At 30.5% G+C, this 20,862-nt stretch overlaps 2 protein-coding genes across 2 annotated transcripts; both read left to right on the top strand.

The window, feature by feature from the left end:
* Nucleotides 1–1,577: 1,577 nt before the first annotated feature.
* On the top strand, nt 1,578–4,425 carry LOC129893281 (uncharacterized). Its single transcript, XM_055968789.1, has 2 exons — nt 1,578–2,114; nt 3,975–4,425. Exons 1-2 carry the CDS (start codon nt 1,641–1,643, stop codon nt 4,149–4,151), a joined length of 651 nt encoding a protein of 216 aa, XP_055824764.1. The 5' UTR covers nt 1,578–1,640; the 3' UTR covers nt 4,152–4,425.
* Nucleotides 4,426–10,955: 6,530 nt separating this feature from the next.
* On the top strand, nt 10,956–12,534 carry LOC129892109 (vascular-related unknown protein 1). Its single transcript, XM_055967655.1, has 3 exons — nt 10,956–11,400; nt 12,042–12,110; nt 12,225–12,534. Exons 1-3 carry the CDS (start codon nt 11,056–11,058, stop codon nt 12,378–12,380), a joined length of 570 nt encoding a protein of 189 aa, XP_055823630.1. The 5' UTR covers nt 10,956–11,055; the 3' UTR covers nt 12,381–12,534.
* The last annotated feature ends 8,328 nt before the right edge of the window (nt 12,535–20,862 follow it).

Genomic DNA, 20,862 nt, shown 5'->3' with positions numbered 1-20,862 from the left:
GTCCGCAAAAAGTATACACCATGGCATCTCACCTTGAATTTGTCGCGTCAATTCATCCATCACCAAGGCAAATATACTCCAACGACTTTATTGGATATAATTTGTTTAATTTTTCAGAAGTTGAAATTTATAAAATGGTAGATTTGCAAAATATATATATATATATTTTAAAATAGATCGATTTTATTATTATGTTTGTTTTACGGAAAAAGTCTCATAAATACCCTTTTTTCACCTTTTGATCTAAAAATACCCTCAACCTATTTTTATGGCTCAAAAATATCCCTAACTTATTGAAAATAGCTCAAAAATACCCTCTTCATCTTTTGGTCTAAAAATACCCTCAACATTTTTTTGATTCAAGAACACCGCCCCTTTCATCTTTTAGTCTAAAAATATCATCAACCCAAATTTAATTAAATTGATTTTTTTAATAATTAATTATTTATTTTATTTATTCTAAAAGATAATTTTTTATTTATTCAAAATCTTAATATTATCTCATCCCAAAATATTTAAAATATTTAAGCCTAACTATATTTGAAATGAAAATTAAATTCTTCATGTTATCAAACATTTTAGTAAGAGAGATTAAAGGAAAGAAGATAAAATTTAGCTAATTAATATATTTATAGACTTAACGATTTATTCTCAGCGCTAAAGAAAATAATTATTTGTTGATTCAGATTATAAGTAAAAGATTTTCTAATAAGATGTGTAATAAGATCAAAAAAAAATTGTATGAAAAAATAAAATTTAAAAAATTTGCACTGATTATGAACCGTCAAACGCTAAAGAAGGAAACATATATAGTCAAGTCATTTGCAATAATAATATGATTCATTTTAACCTCCTTGAATAAAATTTGAACTTGATAGATTGCGTACCTAAAAGTTGAAGTTTGAATTAAAAGTATTGATCCACCATAGTATTTGACGAGCTGTGAAATTCATCCACAGATTGTCCTATTTCTCGTAGAGAAGGATTTGCAAGTAGGCGAGAGGATTTCAAGATAAATACTCGTTTGGCGACTTGTGAAACCACTCAACCAATCGTCATTTTGACCGTCGAAAATGTTCTGTAGGCATCGTAAATTCAACTTCTACGGATTATTTGACGGACCATGAAATCAGTTCACAGATTGTCTAGTCACTCGTAGATCAATGTTTGCAACTCAACAATTTGACCCTTAAAAACCACGATAAAATCGACGACTCGTCAAGTGATCGACGAACTATGGAGTGCCTCGTGGCCATATGTGAAGACTTGACCTAGAAGACAAAAAGACGGTTGACTCCTATCTTTGAAGCACCTTCAATTCGTGAAGTGTTATCGCACTTTAAATTATTTTATTTTATTTAGATTTAAATTGACGTAGGACATTATATAATAAAAAATAATATAATTTATCTAAATATTATATTAATTAATGCGATATAATACAATACTAACATATAACATTACACATGTAACAACATCCCAACAAAGTGATAGGTGTTCATAGGAAAATTGAAACGTTAGAGATACCTGTACAAAAAGATAAAAGTGTGCGTCATGCGTGTCAGTCTAGAAATCGAACATTTCATGAAGTTTAAAAGAAAAAGAAAAAGAAATGAGCAAGAAATACTTGTACTATATAAATGAATGTTTGTGGATCTTCACTCAGATCCCCTTTTCATGGAAGTGAACTAGTGGGCGAGATTTCAAACAGAAAAAAAAAACATTATTTCCAAAATTGGCTCAACTGTTGGGTGCCTGCCTCTATTGCTGCTGCAGAAACGAAGACGAAAATGGGTGGTTTTGTTAAGCTATTGGACTTGCTTCTTTTCGTCTACTTCTTGTTAATCGCCATTGTTGCACCACTCTTTGATGGCCAAGTTGCTCTTCCTAAACACATGTTTCCTCCTGTGTTGGTTGACCTAAAGAGCTGGTACACTCAAGAATATGGTGACTATTTGGTTTCTGAGAAACCCCATTTCTTTGTTGGGTTAATCTGGTTAGAGCTTCTCTTTGCTTGGCCCCTCTCTCTCCTTAGTCTTTATGCTATCGCAGCTGGAAAATCTTGGATTAATACTACCTGCTTGCTCTATGGTGTTTCCACTCTCACTGCCATGGTAATAAATTTGTCTAATTTTTAATTCAAATTGCTGAGTTTATTTATTGTTTTAATTTTTGGGGCTAATTGCAATTTGTCTTGCTTAATTGAAGATTATAGATTGTTGTGAATTGTGATAGCTTCAAATTGTCTTGTTTTTGTGGTTTATGTTTCATAAATCAGTCGAATTGCATTAAATTAGATGAAATTTATTAGTAACATTATGGGATGAAACAGATGTATTCTGCCCTCTGGGTGATAGTTTTACCTTTTGCTTTTCTTTGAACTCCCCCCCCCCCCCCCATAAGATTGGATTCATCAAGCTCTAGTTTATCCGAATATAAGTTGTATTGACATCAGCTCTAAGATGAAAGATTGTAACTTTTGGACCTTTTGTGGTTATTGGAAATAATTTGAGAAATTAATGGGAAGGATGTATGTTGAGGTTGAGGTTTGACTGTAGCAGGAGTTAGAGGGGTAGAGATGGGCCGGAGAAGAACTTAGGGAGGTGATTAGACAGGAAATGATACAATTTAGCTTACTGAGGACATGACCCTAATAGGAAAGTGTGGAGGTCGAAGATGAGGGTAAAACACTAGGAGGTAGCCGTGTGTGGTTGCACTTTATGTGGGAGAGGCAGGGAACTAGCCTCCTATCCTTATTAGCAATATTAGTTTCTTATTCTTTGTGACTTGTGTCGTATTAGTATATGTAGTTTCATTTGCTTTGTATCTTGCTAGCTTTGTTGTCATATTTTCTGACAACCTTGCATCAAAAGCTTTCTTTTTTGAGCTGGAGCTCTATTGGAAACAACCTCTCTACCCCACAAAGGTAGGGGTAAGGTCTGCGCTCTCCACCCTCTCCAGACCCCACTTGTGGGATGGATATGTTGTTGATGTATGCTTGGAAGTTGGAACTCTAATTTCACCTTCTCAAGAAAAGTTGGAACTCTATTTACCACTCCAGTTTCCATTTCGATCTGCAATGTTAAGTTCTTTATCTGTTTTCTTTTCTCCAGCTTGGTATCATGGCCACCTTGTTTCTTTTACTTTGGTTATCTTTACGGTTTACGTTGTTACTGTCACTACTTTTCTTTCTTTAATATTTTCATAATTGTTTTTTTACTCTTTACATTTCTTTCAAACTTGTTTTGAAAAATGATTTTCTTGTGCCGAGGGTCTATCGGAAACAAACCTCTCTGCCTCACAAAGGTAGTGTAAGGTCTACATACACCCCTCCCTCCCCAAACCACACTTGTGGGACTATACTGGGTATGATGTTGTTGGTATCATGACCATCTTGTCTCCAATCAAGTTAGTGTCTCTGAAAAGGAAAAATATAGAAATATATGCATACGTCTTAGCTAGTCTTGCTGTTTTGTATTAGACAAATCCAAACCAGTTGATCGTCAATCTTACACGAGCTTCATATTGTAGCTTGTTTCTATTTCTTTTCCTTTTTTGCTTACTTTTTTGGGGGGTGGGTGGGTTGGTGTGGCGATTTGCAATTAAGGTAATAAAATGAACATTGTACTAATTCAAGAGCAACAACCAACATGAACATAGTGCAATAGAGAAGAGTCCCAGAAGCATGAGAGCAATGATGGATACTCTCTATTTATTTTTCAATGTGTAAATGAGTTTCCAGTTGGAGGATTTGACATGTCCTGTTGCAATTGTTTTAGTTTCAGCATTATGCACATGTTGCAATTGTTTTAGTTTCAGAATTTTGGTTTCATTTATTCGTACATCTTCTCTACTTAAAAACATTTGATTCTGGATGAGAGTAAAAGGTCATGTTAGAGATGCAGCGGTTCCCAAATTGAGGTAGCAGTCATCTGCTTATGTTTTGCTTTTCTAATAAATGTTGCAAATTTCAGGTGGCGATACTAAGTGAAATGAAAGGTTCCGAGAAAGCATCAGACAAATTGCTGATGGTGTACTATCCATTTCTAGGATTTGCTGTTCTAGCAATTTTACGTGGTCTACTACCTCATTCTGGCAAGAGTATGAGTATTGGTAAAAGATCAGCTATAAGCAGGAAGAAGAGGGCTTAATCCTTCAACTCAGAAGCTTAGAATTGAAGAGTTTGTATTTCTTTTGGCAGTGATACCCTAGTAACCATATCATTTTTTGTTATTGGTTCCTTTTCGTTTCCCTTGCCGACATTATGTTTTGATGGCTTGTGCATGAATTTTCACGTAGACAATCACAAAATGAGTTGTAGTTTCCTAGTGCTGACATTGTTAGTATTAAATCTTGATTTGATTCCTTTTGTATCCAGTGTTATGCTTGCTATTTTCTACTATTAAATCTTCCTACAGTTATGTGCACTGTGTTGTTAATACTTATTCTAAACTATAGATCATATTCAATTTTATGAAACTTGGTTTCCAGGCACAAATTACTTTTATCACATTGGAATACCTTATTAGATTCCATTTATCACATTGTATTTTAAATAGAGAAAATGTTCATGTGTACTCTTAAAGGTTGTTAATACTTATTCCTGGAAAGGTATGTTTCCTGTAAGTAAATTAGAATACTTCGGTTGTAATTTCTAGTGGCAGAAGCGGATCAGCAACAATCATGACTTGTGATATCGGATTTTTAGCCTTGCCAATACCCATCCCTTCCTCTTAATTCCCTGTTGATACAAATACAATACCTGTTGTACGTCAATATAAGTTGGATATGCAAGTTTAACACACATAAAGATAACCAATGTTCAGTGTTTTAATTTCAAGTTTGCTTTTGGGTGAAACTTTTCCATTGCCATTTTACCTCTCACTTGTGTCTCTCATATGTCTTCACTTTTAGAAGCAATATTGAAGTTATCAAGCTTCAGACGCGACTATCCAACCTTTTGACAAAAGCGGGTAAACTTGCAAAAAAAAATTATGAAACGGGTACTAGTTAAATGGCGACCATAAAAAAATGGAATTTGAGTTCAAGCTCTCTTTGTTCAACTTCAACACATAGGGCTAAAAGGAGCCACTGCAATGGGCCTTTCCCACTTGATTCATTAACTTTGAAATGTGTCTCAGTTTTACCCGCCTTTTACTCTGCTTGCTTCTGACTCCCTATGAGTTGTTATTAGGGGCAGGCATAGTACGGTATTGAAAATTTTATTTTAGTAATTTTATTTCTCAGTTTTAAAAATACTATATCATTATCATACCAAATTAATTTGATTTAGTTCTGTCTTTATATAGTTCGATTTCGATATTTTATTGTATGGTAATTGATAATCATAGTTTGTTCTATACTTTGACTACTTACATATACTAATATAATAAAGAATTATGACTTCGATTTTTTAAGAAACGTCTCACTTATAAATTATTTACACCTTACACATGTCGAAATAAAAGAAAGTGCAAGCAATTTTCTTCATTAATCAATGACACAAAAAGAACACTTCAATCAAGATAGAGTCGTCAAAATTTCAACATCTAAATAATTAATTTTCTAGTAATAACATTTTAAATATTTGCTAATATTTATATGAATTGTATATATGACTACATATACTTCGATACAATATTCAATTATATATATATATATATATATATATAAATATCGAATACCAAATATCATGTCATAATACTAAAATCAAGATATCGAAAATCTCATTTCGATATGATAATTTGATATTCTATCATACCATGCCTACCCTCGAGGCCTCGACAATTACAAACATTGGCTTGGTCGAGTTTAATGGGCTATAGAACTATAAACTGGCCCATTCTAGAATTTACGCAGATTGTCCTATCATTTAATTTTGAAATTTTATATTAATATAAGAAAATAAACTCAATAATTATCATAACTAATAATACTATTCAACTTTCAAAAATAATAAAAATGACTTCACAAAACACATACAACCTCCAACAAATCTCACAAAATTAGGATTTTTTTCTTCTCTATCACGCAAAATCTAGTCGTTGTAGTCCCCGTTCCACCCGTTAGTCATCGTTGCTCAGCCACAAAATCAAATGCCTCTCTTTGTTAATTTTTTTTCACCGCAAAGTTCTCCCTTATGCTTCCACAACTTCTCTTCATGTACTAAGAATATCATAGAGAGAAAAGGGCATGATATATCTGTTAACCTTTTCATTTATAGCTGATATACTTATCGTTATGAAAGTAACTCATATAAATCCCTATTGTTACGTAAATAAATCGTATATATCATTTTCTTCTAACAAAATGAAAAAAACATTTTTTAAAAAGTTTTTATTAAAAAATAATAATCCATATAGGGGTATAGCTGATCCTTCTAACACATACTTTTTTCTTTTTGATTTTTTTTGATTCAAAATCTAATTGGAATTTATTATTTTGATGGTCAAATTTATTTTTCTCACTACTTTTCATATAAAATTTATTATACAAGCCCCAATTTCTTTTTCGCAGATTCAAAAACTAAATTCAATATAACAACAAAAAACTAGTTTTAAATCACAATATAGCCGGAAAAAAAGGCTTTAAATTTTTTCTTACTTTTTTCTCTTTTTTCATTCACACTTCTTTCTTTTTATTTCTCTTATTTTTACACCAAATAATGAAAAGGAAAAAAATAAAATAAGAATAAGAAACTTAAATAATGATAATCAAATAAGTAAAAAATAACTCATGTGTGAAAAATATTAAATATACCCCTAAACTTTGCTAGAAAAAAATCCATGTATGGGTGTATTTTTATTTTTTTATTTTTTAAAACTTTTTCATAAAAAAATATACCCCGACATGAATTTTTAAAAAAATAAAAAATAAGAAAAAATTCACTTCCTTAATATGAAAAAGGTATATGTGAGCCACTTTTGTAATGGTGGGGGTATATGTGTGTCATTTTTGTAACGGTAAGGGTATATGTAAGCTATTTATATAATAATAGGGGTATATATGAGACACTTTCATAACGATCGATATATTAACTTTTAATGGTAAAGTTAAGGTGTATATCAAGACCTTTATGTCAATGTATACACTTGACACACTCATGGTATATAATGATATACATTTGCATACACTAAATAATCATATGTATGTCAATGTATATACTTAACTTACTCATTGTATATAATGATATACATTTGCGTACGCTAAATATACAAGGCATGCATATGACATACACATGGTAACATATGGTTACACACACTTGTAGATGGCGGAATCCATCGGTGTGCTCCTAAAGTTGACACCAACTTTCACTTAGACACTTTAACAAAGCTTTATTCATTTTAGACACCTCAAGTAAGGTCTCGATATGTCATTTTAACACTTCATGCTGACTCGGCATAGTGTGTGTGTAACACGAATATTAAGCGCGTTTGAAAAGATTTTTTTATATATATATTTTTTCTCTTTCTTCTTCTTCCTCATTCTCTCTCTGCAGCCTTACACCACCCTCTATTCAGTTTTTTTCTCCTTCTTTTTCCTCCTCACTCTTTCTCTCTGCCATCATAGACCCACCCTTCATCACCACACAAATTTTGAGAAAACTTATATTTTTTGTTGATTTTGTACACTAATTTTTTTCTTCTTTCTTGAAAATCAAATTTGATTTTTTATCCATCATTTAATACTAATATCTTCCGCTGCAATTATAATGACTCGTAAAAATGGAAAGAAAGGACAAAAAATATATAATAGCAGAAGAAAGAAGAAGATGGAGGAAATGGGTTAGGAGAAGGGGAGATTACATATAGAAAATGGAGAAGAAGAGAAAATAAAATAACAAAGCAAGAATGAAATTACTTCGAAGAAAAAAATAATAATTTCAAGGAATAAAATAAGAAGAAGATGAAGAACTAAAACTGAGAATGAAATTGCTGGAGATTCTCGTGTTTTTGGTGGAGTTTGGGTAGAAGAAGATGAAGAAAGGGGGTGTGGGCCATGGGATTACAGATTTGGAGAAAAAAAGAATTAAAAGTGAGGTCTTCCTCTTTTTTTTTTAAAAAAATCCACGTGTCACGTTCAGATTGGTCTATTTTTCCATGTAGAGGTGTTTGTCAATACACGCTTAACTGGATCTGAGAATATAAAAAAAAAGGCGTCGAAATGATACAACACGGCCCTACATAAGGTGTTTAAAATGAACAAAATCTGATTAAACTATCTAAGTGAAATTTAGTGCCAACTTTAGAGGGTTGTTGATTGGTTAGGCCCTTGTATATCGGTGTATGTACTTGTATGTTATGTGTATTTCACAGTATGTACAGTGTTATACATAAGATATACAGTAAAATACACGCAATATACACTAGATATACACCACAATTATCTTTAGCGAGGTCAAAAGTGGGACTGAAGTGGTCCTATTCCTACCCCTTTCTTAGACTCCGCATATTGCGGGAACTTAAAGAAGAAAATTCGTTATCTTTCACAAAATGAGAATAATTTAATTATTTTGGACATTTAAAATGAAGTTATTCATGATCACCATTTAACCATCAAATGCCTAACTACTTTATAGTGGTTAATTAATAGTGATAGAAATGAATTCATTAGTCTTCTTTCTGAAGCACACATTTTGGGCGTGTTCAGTATGATTTTTCGATTTTTTTCATGTTCAGTTTGGTGAAAAATTTTGGAAAATATTTTTTTAGATAAATAAGTTGTTAGTTGTAAGTGAAAATATAAACAAAGTTATAGAATATATTTTTTTTGAAATCCTAGGATAACTCGCAGCCACTACAACTTCTACCACAGCGTTTGGCCTTCTAATGAGCACTCTGTGGTGAGCACTTTGTGCACACTAAATAAACCCTCTACTGTATAATAGTCTACAAACCACATAAGGACAAGTTATAGTATATTTGTAATGAAGATGCATGTTTAAATGCAAAAAGTGACTTCAACTGATCATCTTTAGATCGAGAGAATGAATTAATTTACAAAGAAATAAATTTTGGACATTTTTTTATGACGAGAGAACTCCTCGTCGTCGTTATCCTTCGGATTTGCAAAGAGTAAATACCGTTTCAATGTAATTATAACTCTCAAACCACACAAGAGATAGACCACCCTAAGCAAGTCCCGTGCCACTAAACTGAACAAAGTATACCAAATAATTATGCTTGATTATCGAGTTTTAATTAGTAATTAAGTTTACATTATATTTAAATTACACAATAGGATTCCAGTAATCATCTTGCATGGATCAGAATTGAGCTCACTGAACATAATTAAATTTATTCCTTTGAACAAAATTATACTATATTTAGCGGGGATTTAGATGACTCTTTCGAGTATCCAGGGGTTAACAGAAGCTGAACATATAGTTTTCAACTTTACATTACAATTTCTATAAATAGAATTATTTGTTCGTCTAATAATATTTAACCAATAGGAATAGTACAAGTCAATTTGTTGACAAAGCCCAAAGGAAACGTTGCTTGCCATTAATTTCAACCTAATAAACTAATGTTGCTCAATAAACTAAAGCCCCTTCTTATTTGATCATCATAATAATTAATATCTTTTGATTAACTAAAGTCATGTCTCCTAATTAAACTAACAGACATTCCCCAATTAGCTAAACCAATTAAAAAAAACACTTGATTGATTATCATGACATGGCGCACCTAGAGCATATTGTATTAGTTTATGTATTCGTTTGAGCAATTCGAAGAACCGAAATACAAAACATCTCGAATATATATCGAATTTAAAAAAAACTACGCCTAATGAGTATAATGTAACTAATTTATCTTAATACAAGTATTAATATCTATTTTTATGGCTCCAACCCAATTACAATTTATAAATCAAATAAAAATAATTCTATTGTTGTTACTTTAAGACTCTCTTTCGTAGTTCATGCACCTGTTCACAAGTAATTAATTTAATTAATGCGTTCACCAACAACTAAAAGTTCAAGAAGTACGAATATATAATATTAATGGAAGAAACAAAAAGTCTCAATGGCATTAACACCTTTTTCTGTTGAGACAAAAAGTGGGTGACCAAATGAAAAAAAGAAAGGCCTATAATTTCCTTCATTAATTCAGTACAGTAGCAAATACAAAACTAACAAGTCAACTATTATGAATTATCCCTTTATCTTCCTTGAGTTTTATTTCCTTTGTGCACGTTCTCTTCCCCTTTTTTTTTTTCTTTTTCTGCTCTTTTTTTAGCTTAATTTCTATGCATCTTACAAAAATAATTATACAATCAAGTTACAAATTAAATAAGTATCTTTCTATTAATAATATTTTTGATTCCAACGTCAAAACTATCATATTTAAGATCATAAGATTTAAAAAATATTTTGATAATATTATATACACATTTTAAGTTTAAATCATAAAATTCAAAAATTTTATTTACTCCTCTTAAATTTCTTGCTCAAACAAATTAAGACACGTTAAATAAAATAGGAAGGAAGTAATTAATTACACATATTTTTATTGAGATGAAATGAGCAAGGAGTTTAAGAAAAAAATGACTTTTAGAATTTATAGTCTAAAACAATATTAAAGTAACTTGTGAAATTCAATTTTAAATTCTTTCTAATTAAGTATGATATTCTTTTTAAGAAAGAAAAATACAACAATAATAACAACATATTATGTGATTTAATTTAATAAATGAGGTCTGAAAAGTCTAATGTATACCCTAAGTACGTAACTTTATTCCTACTTTAATAAAAATGAAAAATTTATTTAGACTCAAATAAAATAATTCAAAGCATATGATACTTAAATTTTAACAACAAAATTTTAACATCCTTAACTACCCCACCTGGCCCCACCATCAAGATTCCACGTCACGAGTCCTTTTTTTGTCTTTTTTTTTTCTGAACATATTTTCTATTGTTTATAAATTATAAGCCCTCTTCCCTTAGCCTACAAGTCATCAAATGCTCTCAATAATCAAACAACTCCAATAATTATATTTCCTCAAAACACTTCAAATAAAACTTTAAATTTGGTATCCCGTAAAGAGAAAATGGATTATTCATCTAAGAATCAACAAGAAACAAGTCATAGTGATGCACAAGAAGAGAGTGGATGGACAGCTTATTTGGAGGATTTTTCAATGGAACATAATAATAACACATGTTATGAGGATGATAATAGTTTTGGAAGCCCCTCTTTGTTGTCTGATGCTGCTTGGAAGAATTGTAACATGAACAATGATCATGTCATGAGTAATACAAATAATTCTCCCAACTATATTATGGGTACTGGCTCACCATTTTTAAAGAGATTGAATTTGAAGAAACCAAGAAACAAGAAAATCTCTGATCCTGATTTAGAAGACACTGCTAGCTCACCTGTCAATAGTCCTAAGGTATGATTCTAACGGCGGTAAAGGAAGCTTTGGATCAACGATAAAATTGTCTATGTATTACTTATAATTAGTTACAAGTTGAAGTCTCTGAAAGCAAGCATTCAATGTTTGCATTAGAATATACTGTCTACATCACACTTCTTTTTAAGGTGCGACCTTTTTCCAAATTCTCTGTGAACATGAGATGTTTTATGCCTGCTATCCTTTTTTTATATAATGGTGGTCATGTCTGGACACTAACAGATCAGCCGATACTTTTGTTAAGGAGATTCAAGATAAAGTAAAAAATAAAAATAAAATGTCATACTTGGAATCTTAATCTATAACTTAAAAGTAATTTCTGAACCTTATTTATCTTTACTATAATTTTTCTTATATTAAGGAAATTCAACAGTTTAGATGTAATTAAGAAAAAACATTTTCCCCCTAATTATACTATGTGATATTTTTAATTAAACCCCCTTTCTTCAACTTAGCTCAATCTCGGGACAATTTGTATACATCTTTGACTATTCTATTAGATAGCTATATATTACTTTTCACCCGCACTAGTAATGAATAATTTGCCTATTTAAGGTTCATTAATTTTCTTTGGTCTTCTATAGTGTTTTGTATTGAGATATCTTGCTTGATTTTAATAGGTAAGTAGTTTTAATAAGCAGATGAACATCAATTACCGAAGAGCAGACAACAATAATGGAAATTTTCTGGTAATTAATATTCTCTCTAAATTCTGAGACATATTAATATTAATCTTTTGAAAATAAAATAAAATGAAACTAATTTTATTTATTTATGGTGTTATTTGTTTATTTATTGGTTAGGGATTTGAAGGTGGCTCTAGACAACATCAAGAAATGGAGATAGTAGACAGAAATAGTACTATGTGTCTTGATGAAAAGAACAAAAGCTATATGGACCTCAAGAAGAAGGGACTTTGTTTGGTGCCTTTGTCCATGTTGGTCAACTATAGAGGCTGATGTCTCCTTTCGTTTGCGCTGGGTGTTTCCGTTGGACAAACATATATGTTAGTTATTGAAAATATGATTTCGAAAATGGCTTTGGTTTAGGTTCAACTTCTCACTTTACATTAGCGAAATTATATATTAAAAAAGGTCAATTTAATTCCTCTTTCACCATGTAAAAATATTTTTCTATTTCTTTTAAGGGAAAGGAGTGTATTAATTAGTTTGAAATAGTGACATGTAAGTAAGACTTTTCTTTTTTAATTCCATCATTACTCTTGTCAAGAGCCAATATAAGAAAAATGGAAATAAATTTGTGAAAGAGAGATTTGTATATAACTTTATTATGTATGACTTTTCTCTTCTATTTTTCCCCCCCTTCCCTTCCACTTTTTATGTGTATTTATTTATCATAGTATTACCCCAAGTATTAATTATACAACCTTAATTATTAATTACAGATTAGTAGAGATTGAAATCATTTAGGTTGTCATTTGTTCTCTTGCACATATATTAGGATCAACATTTTAAGAAGTGTGTGGGTGCGAAGAAAGGTGTTTTATCTAATACGGAATGAGGCTTAAGTCCTATGAATAATTTGTTAATTAATAAGATAAACATATAAATATGAAAAATAAAAATTACATTAAAAATTGTAATAAATTAGTAGAAAAATGTATACATCTATATAAACATGTTAATATGTGCACGAACATTACAAAATAATTTTGTTTCTTACTTCGAAAAATAGAAGACGTAAAAATGCATTGCACCGATAACATGACAATGACGGAACATACTAAAATTTGTAAAAGGATGCTCTATTTTCTAATAATAATAATAATAATAATAATAATAATGATAATAATAATGATAATAATAATAATGATAATAATAATAATAATAATAATAATAATAATAATAATAATAATAATAATAAGTTATTGTTATGAAACCTAAAATTTGGAAAACAAATCACAAATAGAACATCTTTTGGCATATTATCATCTGAAAAATAGCTACATAATTTTCACTTTACAGACAAAGTCTTACGTGTAACTCAATAAACGATAAAGAGAAAGTACTATTATGAAATTAAGATAAACAACTTAGAGCCCGTTTGAATGTACTTAAAAAAAGTAACTTTTATATATGAAGTAATTTTAAAATTTTGAAGTGCTGAAAGTTATTTTTATAAATAAGCAGTTGAGTGTTTGGATAAAAGTGCTTATGTTGAAAATAAGTGTTTGAATTTTAGGGTTAAAAGAATAAAAAAGGTAGTTTGGGAATTTAGTTAAAATATAAGGGGTATAAAAGTAATTTCCATGGTCAAACAAAATGACTTTAAGCACTTAGAAAAAAAAAATTAGAAATCCTAATTTTTCATTTTTGACTAACTTTAAGAACTTTATGGCTTAAAGTTAGCATTAGGCAAACACATCCAAATGTTAAAAAGGGGCTTATAAATTGGTTTGACCAACTTAAAGCCCATCCAAACGGGCTCTTAGAACAATCTCACTTACTAATAAGCGATAAAGAGAAAGTACAACACAAATTTTATTAATTTAGCATTTAATTAAGTTCCTTCACTTTAGATTTCGAAATTACCTTTCGTACTACATTATTTACTTCGCCAGATACATGTATCTCGAATACATACGAGTTAAATTAGATGTAATTTGTCTCAAATAGACTGTATTCAAGCGTGATTTACATATATCTTAATACACTCACTCTCTCGCTCGCTCGCTCTCCTCTCTCTCTCTATGCATCTATATTTCAGAACGTATCTAGTATCTTTGATATATATATATATATGACTTAAAATCTGAAGGAGCGGTGTATCTGACTTAAAATCAAATACGAAATTATTAATTAGTAAGATAATATGTGACTATTTCAAATTATAGAGTGTTTATGATAGAAATGATTGGGTAATTAAATAGTTTTTTCACAGTATTTTATATCACTTAGATGCTTCAATCATTTATAATACATATTTAGACATCGTAATGTCATCTATTATATATCACTTATAGTACATTTTTAGTATATTCATTGCAAGTGTGTGAATTGTGATCATATAATATAACTTTTAAATAGTGGAGAAACATAGATGTATCCTACAATATAGGCTCTCTTATATCCCTTTTTTTAGTCCATACCAAATTCCTGACTTTGCTTAGCTTCATCAATACACGGAACCACTAATACCTAATTATTCTCATAGTGTGACAATAATTGTACTAGTATTTTGTCAAAAGTAAATGTGAAATATTCAACTAAGGATAGAAACGAGGAAAATTATGTGGTTTGATCCATCTAATTATTTTTAATATATAGTAGTAGTTTAAAGCAATTATATGTATGATATAGTGATATTTGGGGCTTTTTCGCAGATATGTGTGGATACACTTATTATTTGTGCAAATATAGTTAGACAGAGATATTATATATGCGTGAATATATTTTATATTATGTATGCGAATACAGTGTATTTCACAATCATTATGGGTGTGGATACAATGTATTTCACTATTATTATGCGCGAAAATACAATGTATTCCACAGTAAAGATATTATATACGCGTTTATACACTTATTATGCGGAAAAATATAATGTATTTCATTATTATTAAACGGTTGAATACAGTGCATTCCGCTATGTTTTGAAACCAAAATGAGGTTACATTTCATAATTAACCAAAGTCTCGTTATTTTCCCAAATCAACATGCATTTAGCCCTATTTACGAAATTTTCCCAAGAAAGTTATCTTATTTCTTTACAAAGTCTTATTTTTTAAACAGAAGCATCAAGTATATTCCAATTTTCATTCTTGTGCCTACTATTTTAGAGTTATTTTAAAGGAGAACTGGAGAAGACTGTATTTAATTTAATTCGTAAGAAACAAATAAATTATCCGTCAAGCTTATATTCGACAAATTAAATACAATGAGCCCGTTTGGATTGGCTTTAAGTTGGTCAAAACCAACTTAAAACCCCTTTTTAGCTTTTGGACGTGTTTGTCTAATGCTGACTTTAAGCATAAAGTTCTTAAAGTCAGTAAAAAATGAAAAGTTAGGATTCCTAACCTTTTTTTTTCAAAGTGCTTAAAGTCATTTTCTTTGACCATGGAAATTACTTTTATATCCATTATATTTTAATTAAATTCCCAAACTACCTTTTTTTATTCTTTTAATCCTAAAATTCACATCATAAGCACTTTTATCCAAACACTCAACTGCTTATTTATAAAAATAACTTTCAGCACTTCAAAGTTCTAAAAGCACTCCATACATAAAAGTTACTTTTTTTAAAGCCCATCCAAACGGGCTCAATGGCTCTTTTCATTTATGAATTTAATTCAGAGAGAAGTATCGAAAATACCCCTGAATTTGGCGTAAATTATTAGTTTCATTCTTGAATTATTGACAGGATTAAAAACATCCATCTACTTGCTAACAGAACTTAGATACACCCCCGATTCGCTACATGACATAACAAGTGGTTTCAAACTCTTGTAGGAACATATGACTCTTAATAAAAAATCGAGATAAGTGTTGAAAACACTTCTAAACTTGGCGAGAATTTAGGGATGTATTTCACTCATGTTGCAAGATTGGGGGTATAAGTTCAGTTAACCAAGTAAAGGAGTGTTTTTAAGACTATCAATAATTCGGAAATGAAACTAACAATTCACGCCTAATTTTAAAGGTGCTTTCAATATTCTCTCTAATTTACTAATTTATTTATAACACAACATTTCATGTGCGTGGATCAGGGGTGGCTTAGTTTGCCAGCAGCCACATGTTGAAAAAATTATAGATTATTCCTAGAAAATTGTTAATTAATCTAAATCTCATCCACTAATTATAAATTTAGTAGCAAACAATTAAGTACTACATAATATGACTAGAGTTAAAAATCTAGTTGTATTTAGTTAAGAGGAGAAGTTTAGTGTTTATCATTTCAAATTAAAATATTAAACATAAAGATGACCCCTCCATGTGCATATGTACACATTATAAGAAGATGATGAAGACCAATGACTGTCAATTACATACCATAATTAAGTTTGTAATTAACTTCTGTTTATATTGACAGTATGTTTGATAGTCATTCAGTATATATATATATATATATATATGATGCGGACGTAATAACATAAATCAATATAATAGACTTTAAAATATATGGCATTGTAAATTTTCTGACTATTATGTTTACTACTCTTTTCGTTTATTTCTACTAGTTCAGTTTACATTTGGCATACCCTTAAAAAAGCGTCCATTAAATGTTTATTTTATCCAAATTATCCTTATTACTATGCTTTAAAATTTTGAGTTTGATTATTTGTACTCTAATTATAAACCTGAAAGGGTTATAAGTTATAACTTAATGGTAAGAGTCAAATTTAAAAAGAAACTAAATTCTCTCTTGAATTAACAAAATGGATAAGTAAATGTAAATTATCCCAGATCAATGGTTGGAAGATGAATTTGTCTCTAGTTAAATTAGATTTAAAATTCATTTTCTTATCAATAGAAAAAATGGAGGGAGTATGATTTTGGAACCGATAACAAGTTGCGAAAAAAAATCATTTATTGTGAATTGTTATACATATATAAAATGTGATATGTGATTTAAGACCGACAATGGCTGCTAATTATAGAAAGTTTGATTAACTTTGTGTAAAGTGATTATTCATGAAATTGATGATTAAATGGTCTATTCATTCATTAACTTTGTCAAATGAATTACTCTTTTCCCTGTGTTCACTATTTCAGATTTTAAAATAAAACTATCAAAAAAAAAAGATTTAAATTTTTTTCATGTTTTACGGTTAATATTAATTACTTATTTGCCAAGTTATGTTTCAAAACTTAATACTAACTAAACATCAATTAATAAAGATAATATGATAAAATAATCATGTCAATTATTGTTTTTCTTAATGAATATATCAAATTCAAATATAACATGTAAAAGTGAACGGAAGGAGCAATATTGAAAGAAGTGGAGATAAAATAGTCATAATTGTCTTAACTTGATGGAAAATTAACAAACTATATACATAATAAAATCAAGATTAAGCACATGCATGCTTAATTAACGTTGTCAGTTCAAACTTAGGCAATTAATTAATTAATGTCAATCTTCACGTCTGTCGGATGCACAGCAATTATCACATAATTTTGATCATCTTTAGTAATATGGCTTTTAGCATGATTAGATAGTGGATTAAGATTTCTAATGACCAATTTCTCTGTATAATCATGTACAATGTCGGATATCATCCCGTCAACACACAACTAATCAATCAAAATTCAATTATTTCTAACCATTTTATTATTATCTTTATCCTTTTGTCGTCTTTTTGCAACTCTCATAAATAAAACATGTATGGATTAGCGGAATAAAATTGTTGATAAGCATCATTCATCAAGTACTGAAATGACATAAATGTCCTCAAAGGTATTTCTCGAATATATAAATTTGAAGTGTTTTAAAGTATGTTTTGTGTTTCGCCAAATTTGTTTAACTCTAGAAATTCGAAAGATACTATATAAATTTAAATGGGGGAAGTAATAAAAATATTTAGTAGTTGAAAATTAGTGTGTTCTATTTTGGAGGGTAAAAAGGAGGTAAGGAACATAAATAGACGAACATTAGCTCAGTCGTTGAATGAATCAACAAGTTGCACCAATAACCCGTTCATTTTTACCTATTTAGTATTGATTCCACAATTGACATATCTTTTAAGGAATAATAAATAAAATGACAATTTTATATTGACCACAGTGACGTGGCAGTTAGTTAGAGAGGTGTAACTAACTTATGCAGAGTTACTTAGAGTAGGTTGTTACAACTATGCTAAGTAGGTTGGTGATGAGTTAGTTGTAGTATGAATTGTAGGTGTATATAATGCCAAGTATCTCATTGTAATTGAGTAACAAAAAATTCTCTGAAAATAAAAATCCTCTTTCTCTATTCTCTTTCTCTAGCTTAGACGTTTGATCTTAGCTGTGCTGCCACTCTAAATCCATGATTGTTGAAGTTTACATGGTGTCAGAGCACTCGATCTAGTGCAGAAATTCTGCAAACTCGACTACTTCTTTTACTTCCTTAATTCGATCTCTTCTTCTCTTCCAGTAATGAGTGATTTAGCTACGACTGCACCTCGCACTGATCTAGTCACAGATCACAATGATCCTCTATTTCTGCAGATTACAAATATTCCAGGAATAGCACTAATTGCTATTCAATTAACTAGTAAAGAAAATTATGCTTTATGGAGTAGGTATATGAAGATTGCTTTGCTTGGCAAGAACAAATTTGGATTTATTGATGGTACTTGTATCAAGTCTTCCTACACTAGAGCTCTCACTACTAAAAAAATATGAAAAAATAACGCAAAAAAGTGACAGAAATTGTCATTTTTTTGGTCAAACTCGACGGAAAAGCGATGTAGTCACTTCCGTCGCTTTTTTGCTCGACATTTTTTAAAAAGCGAAGGACATGGTCGCAAAAAGCGATGGACTGCGTTGCCCCTAAATTGTTTTAATTAAAAAAATATATAAAAAAAATGATGGACTCCATCTTTTTATTTTTTTAAAAAGTAATTATTTAATACAAAGCGATGGATTATTGGTCTCCGTCCGTCGCTGTTTGATCTTGGTATTCTAAAAAATTTTCAGAAAGGCGACGGACTGAGAGTCTCTGTCCGTCACTTTTCTGATTATTTTTTTTTAAAAGATTCCAAAAAAGTGACAGACTAAAGGACCCAGTCTGTTGCTTATCTGCAATATTTTTGACAGCAGAAACTGGTTTCTGCTGCCCACCTGCAATCAAAATTCAATTCACTTAATAGCAATTCAGCTCATTCAAACACAAATAACAACAAAATAAATACGCAAAATACATAATAACAAATATAATTAAACAGTTAAAACGAATAAAGTCATTATTTAGAACGATTTAAAGTGTTTCAAAGTTAACAAAAAATTACAAAATGTTCATAAACTAACATAGGAAACCTAAGGACTATTTGCTATGTATTCATCACTATTGTCGGATTCATCCGCAGTAGATACTCTTGAATAATGGGGCGGAGGCTGACGGACGAGGTTGAACTCTTGTTCTTTAATTTGCTCAACTTGTTCATTCATACTTTTTTGCTCCTCAACCGTTCTTTTCTCAAATTCTGTCAATGCGCGTGTAAGTTCTGCAATTTGCTGAGACATAGCAGCTATCTGAACCCCGTCAATGGCCTCGGCTTGACGTGATGATTCAATACCTTCTAAACATGATTGGAGTGGTCGTACATTATTCCTAGAGCCCATTTCATATATTCGGCCTTTGTGGTTGCCTCCAACTACTTTTTCTGTCCAAATTTGAGTGGATTGTTCAGACGTTAGTTGGATCAAATCTCCCATATCACGTATGTGTCGCTCATAATCTTGCTGCATATTAAAAAATAAAAGTTAGAATCAAAATATATTATACATTATTTTAAATAACTTACATAGGCTCATTCGACCATTTCCTCCACCCACTCATCCGGATCCGATGCATTAGTCTTTTTCTTTACATGAGTCTTTTTAAAAACTTCATGACGATAGGGAGTGCGTCTCAATTCTTTTTTCTATAAATAAAAATACAATTAATGAAATAATATTTTGTCAAATAATTTATTTAAGAAAATAAATTTAAACTTAAAATTTAGAAACCTTACCATCTCTCTCTAAATTGTACTAACACTCTTTGCTCCTCCGGTGTGCAACGACCCACCCTTTAGGCTGACTCTTGCTTTTTTTTCTTGTTTGGAAGCCTTGAATTCTTCGGTATCCTAATAGCAGAATAATTCTTCAAATATATGAGGCAGTATCAAACTATAAGGTGCCCGATCATCCCTAATTTTCTTTAGCCAGCTAAAAAGTTTGACGCTCGTTTTTCTTTCAAAAATGGTCGCAATGACCATATTGTATCTTGGCTCCCAGGTACATAGAGTCTGAAAAAATGAAAAATGTTAAATAATTAGTTAAGTAAAGTATAGTAAAAATATTAAACGTAACTTAAAAAATAGATTTAAACATATATATACCTTGAATTCATTAAACATCGCCTGACGGATACTGTTTGGAATCTCCTGCCAAGAGTGATAGGGCTCAGTATATAGCCTCCTAACACTCTCCTGAAGAGACCTAGCAGCTTTCTTCGAAGGATGTCACCTATAAGACGCATAATAAACATGTAATTAGTTTATGCATAATTTATTAATGTAGAAAAAAATAATATTAAACTTACGAGGATTCATCGGGCTCAATCATGACTCTCCTAAGTTTGTCCCTCTGCCCAGGAGCTAATCCGGGCACATCATGTGCTGCCACTGGTCTATTAGCAGAAAAAAGTGAAGCTGATATTGTAGGAGTGTCAGTCTCAACACTAGAATATCTAAGTCTCAGAGTAGATATGTGAGGTGACTGAGATGTGGGA

The sequence above is a fragment of the Solanum dulcamara genome, chromosome 6 (genome assembly GCF_947179165.1).
Source record: "Solanum dulcamara chromosome 6, daSolDulc1.2, whole genome shotgun sequence".
NCBI lineage: Eukaryota > Viridiplantae > Streptophyta > Magnoliopsida > Solanales > Solanaceae > Solanum > Solanum dulcamara.
This window is presented reverse-complemented; position numbering and strand designations above follow the sequence as displayed.

Excerpts from the sequence above, each read along its gene's own strand:
- LOC129893281 (XM_055968789.1), top strand. The coding sequence starts at position 1,641 with ATGAATGTTTGTGGATCTTCACTCAGATCCCCTTTTCATGGAAGTGAA. Across the intron at positions 2,115-3,974 it reads TTTCCACTCTCACTGCCATG|GTGGCGATACTAAGTGAAAT; the intron begins GTAATAAATTTG and ends TGCAAATTTCAG.
- LOC129892109 (XM_055967655.1), top strand. The coding sequence starts at position 11,056 with ATGGATTATTCATCTAAGAATCAACAAGAAACAAGTCATAGTGATGCA. Across the intron at positions 11,401-12,041 it reads CACCTGTCAATAGTCCTAAG|GTAAGTAGTTTTAATAAGCA; the intron begins GTATGATTCTAA and ends TGATTTTAATAG. Across the intron at positions 12,111-12,224 it reads ACAATAATGGAAATTTTCTG|GGATTTGAAGGTGGCTCTAG; the intron begins GTAATTAATATT and ends TTTATTGGTTAG.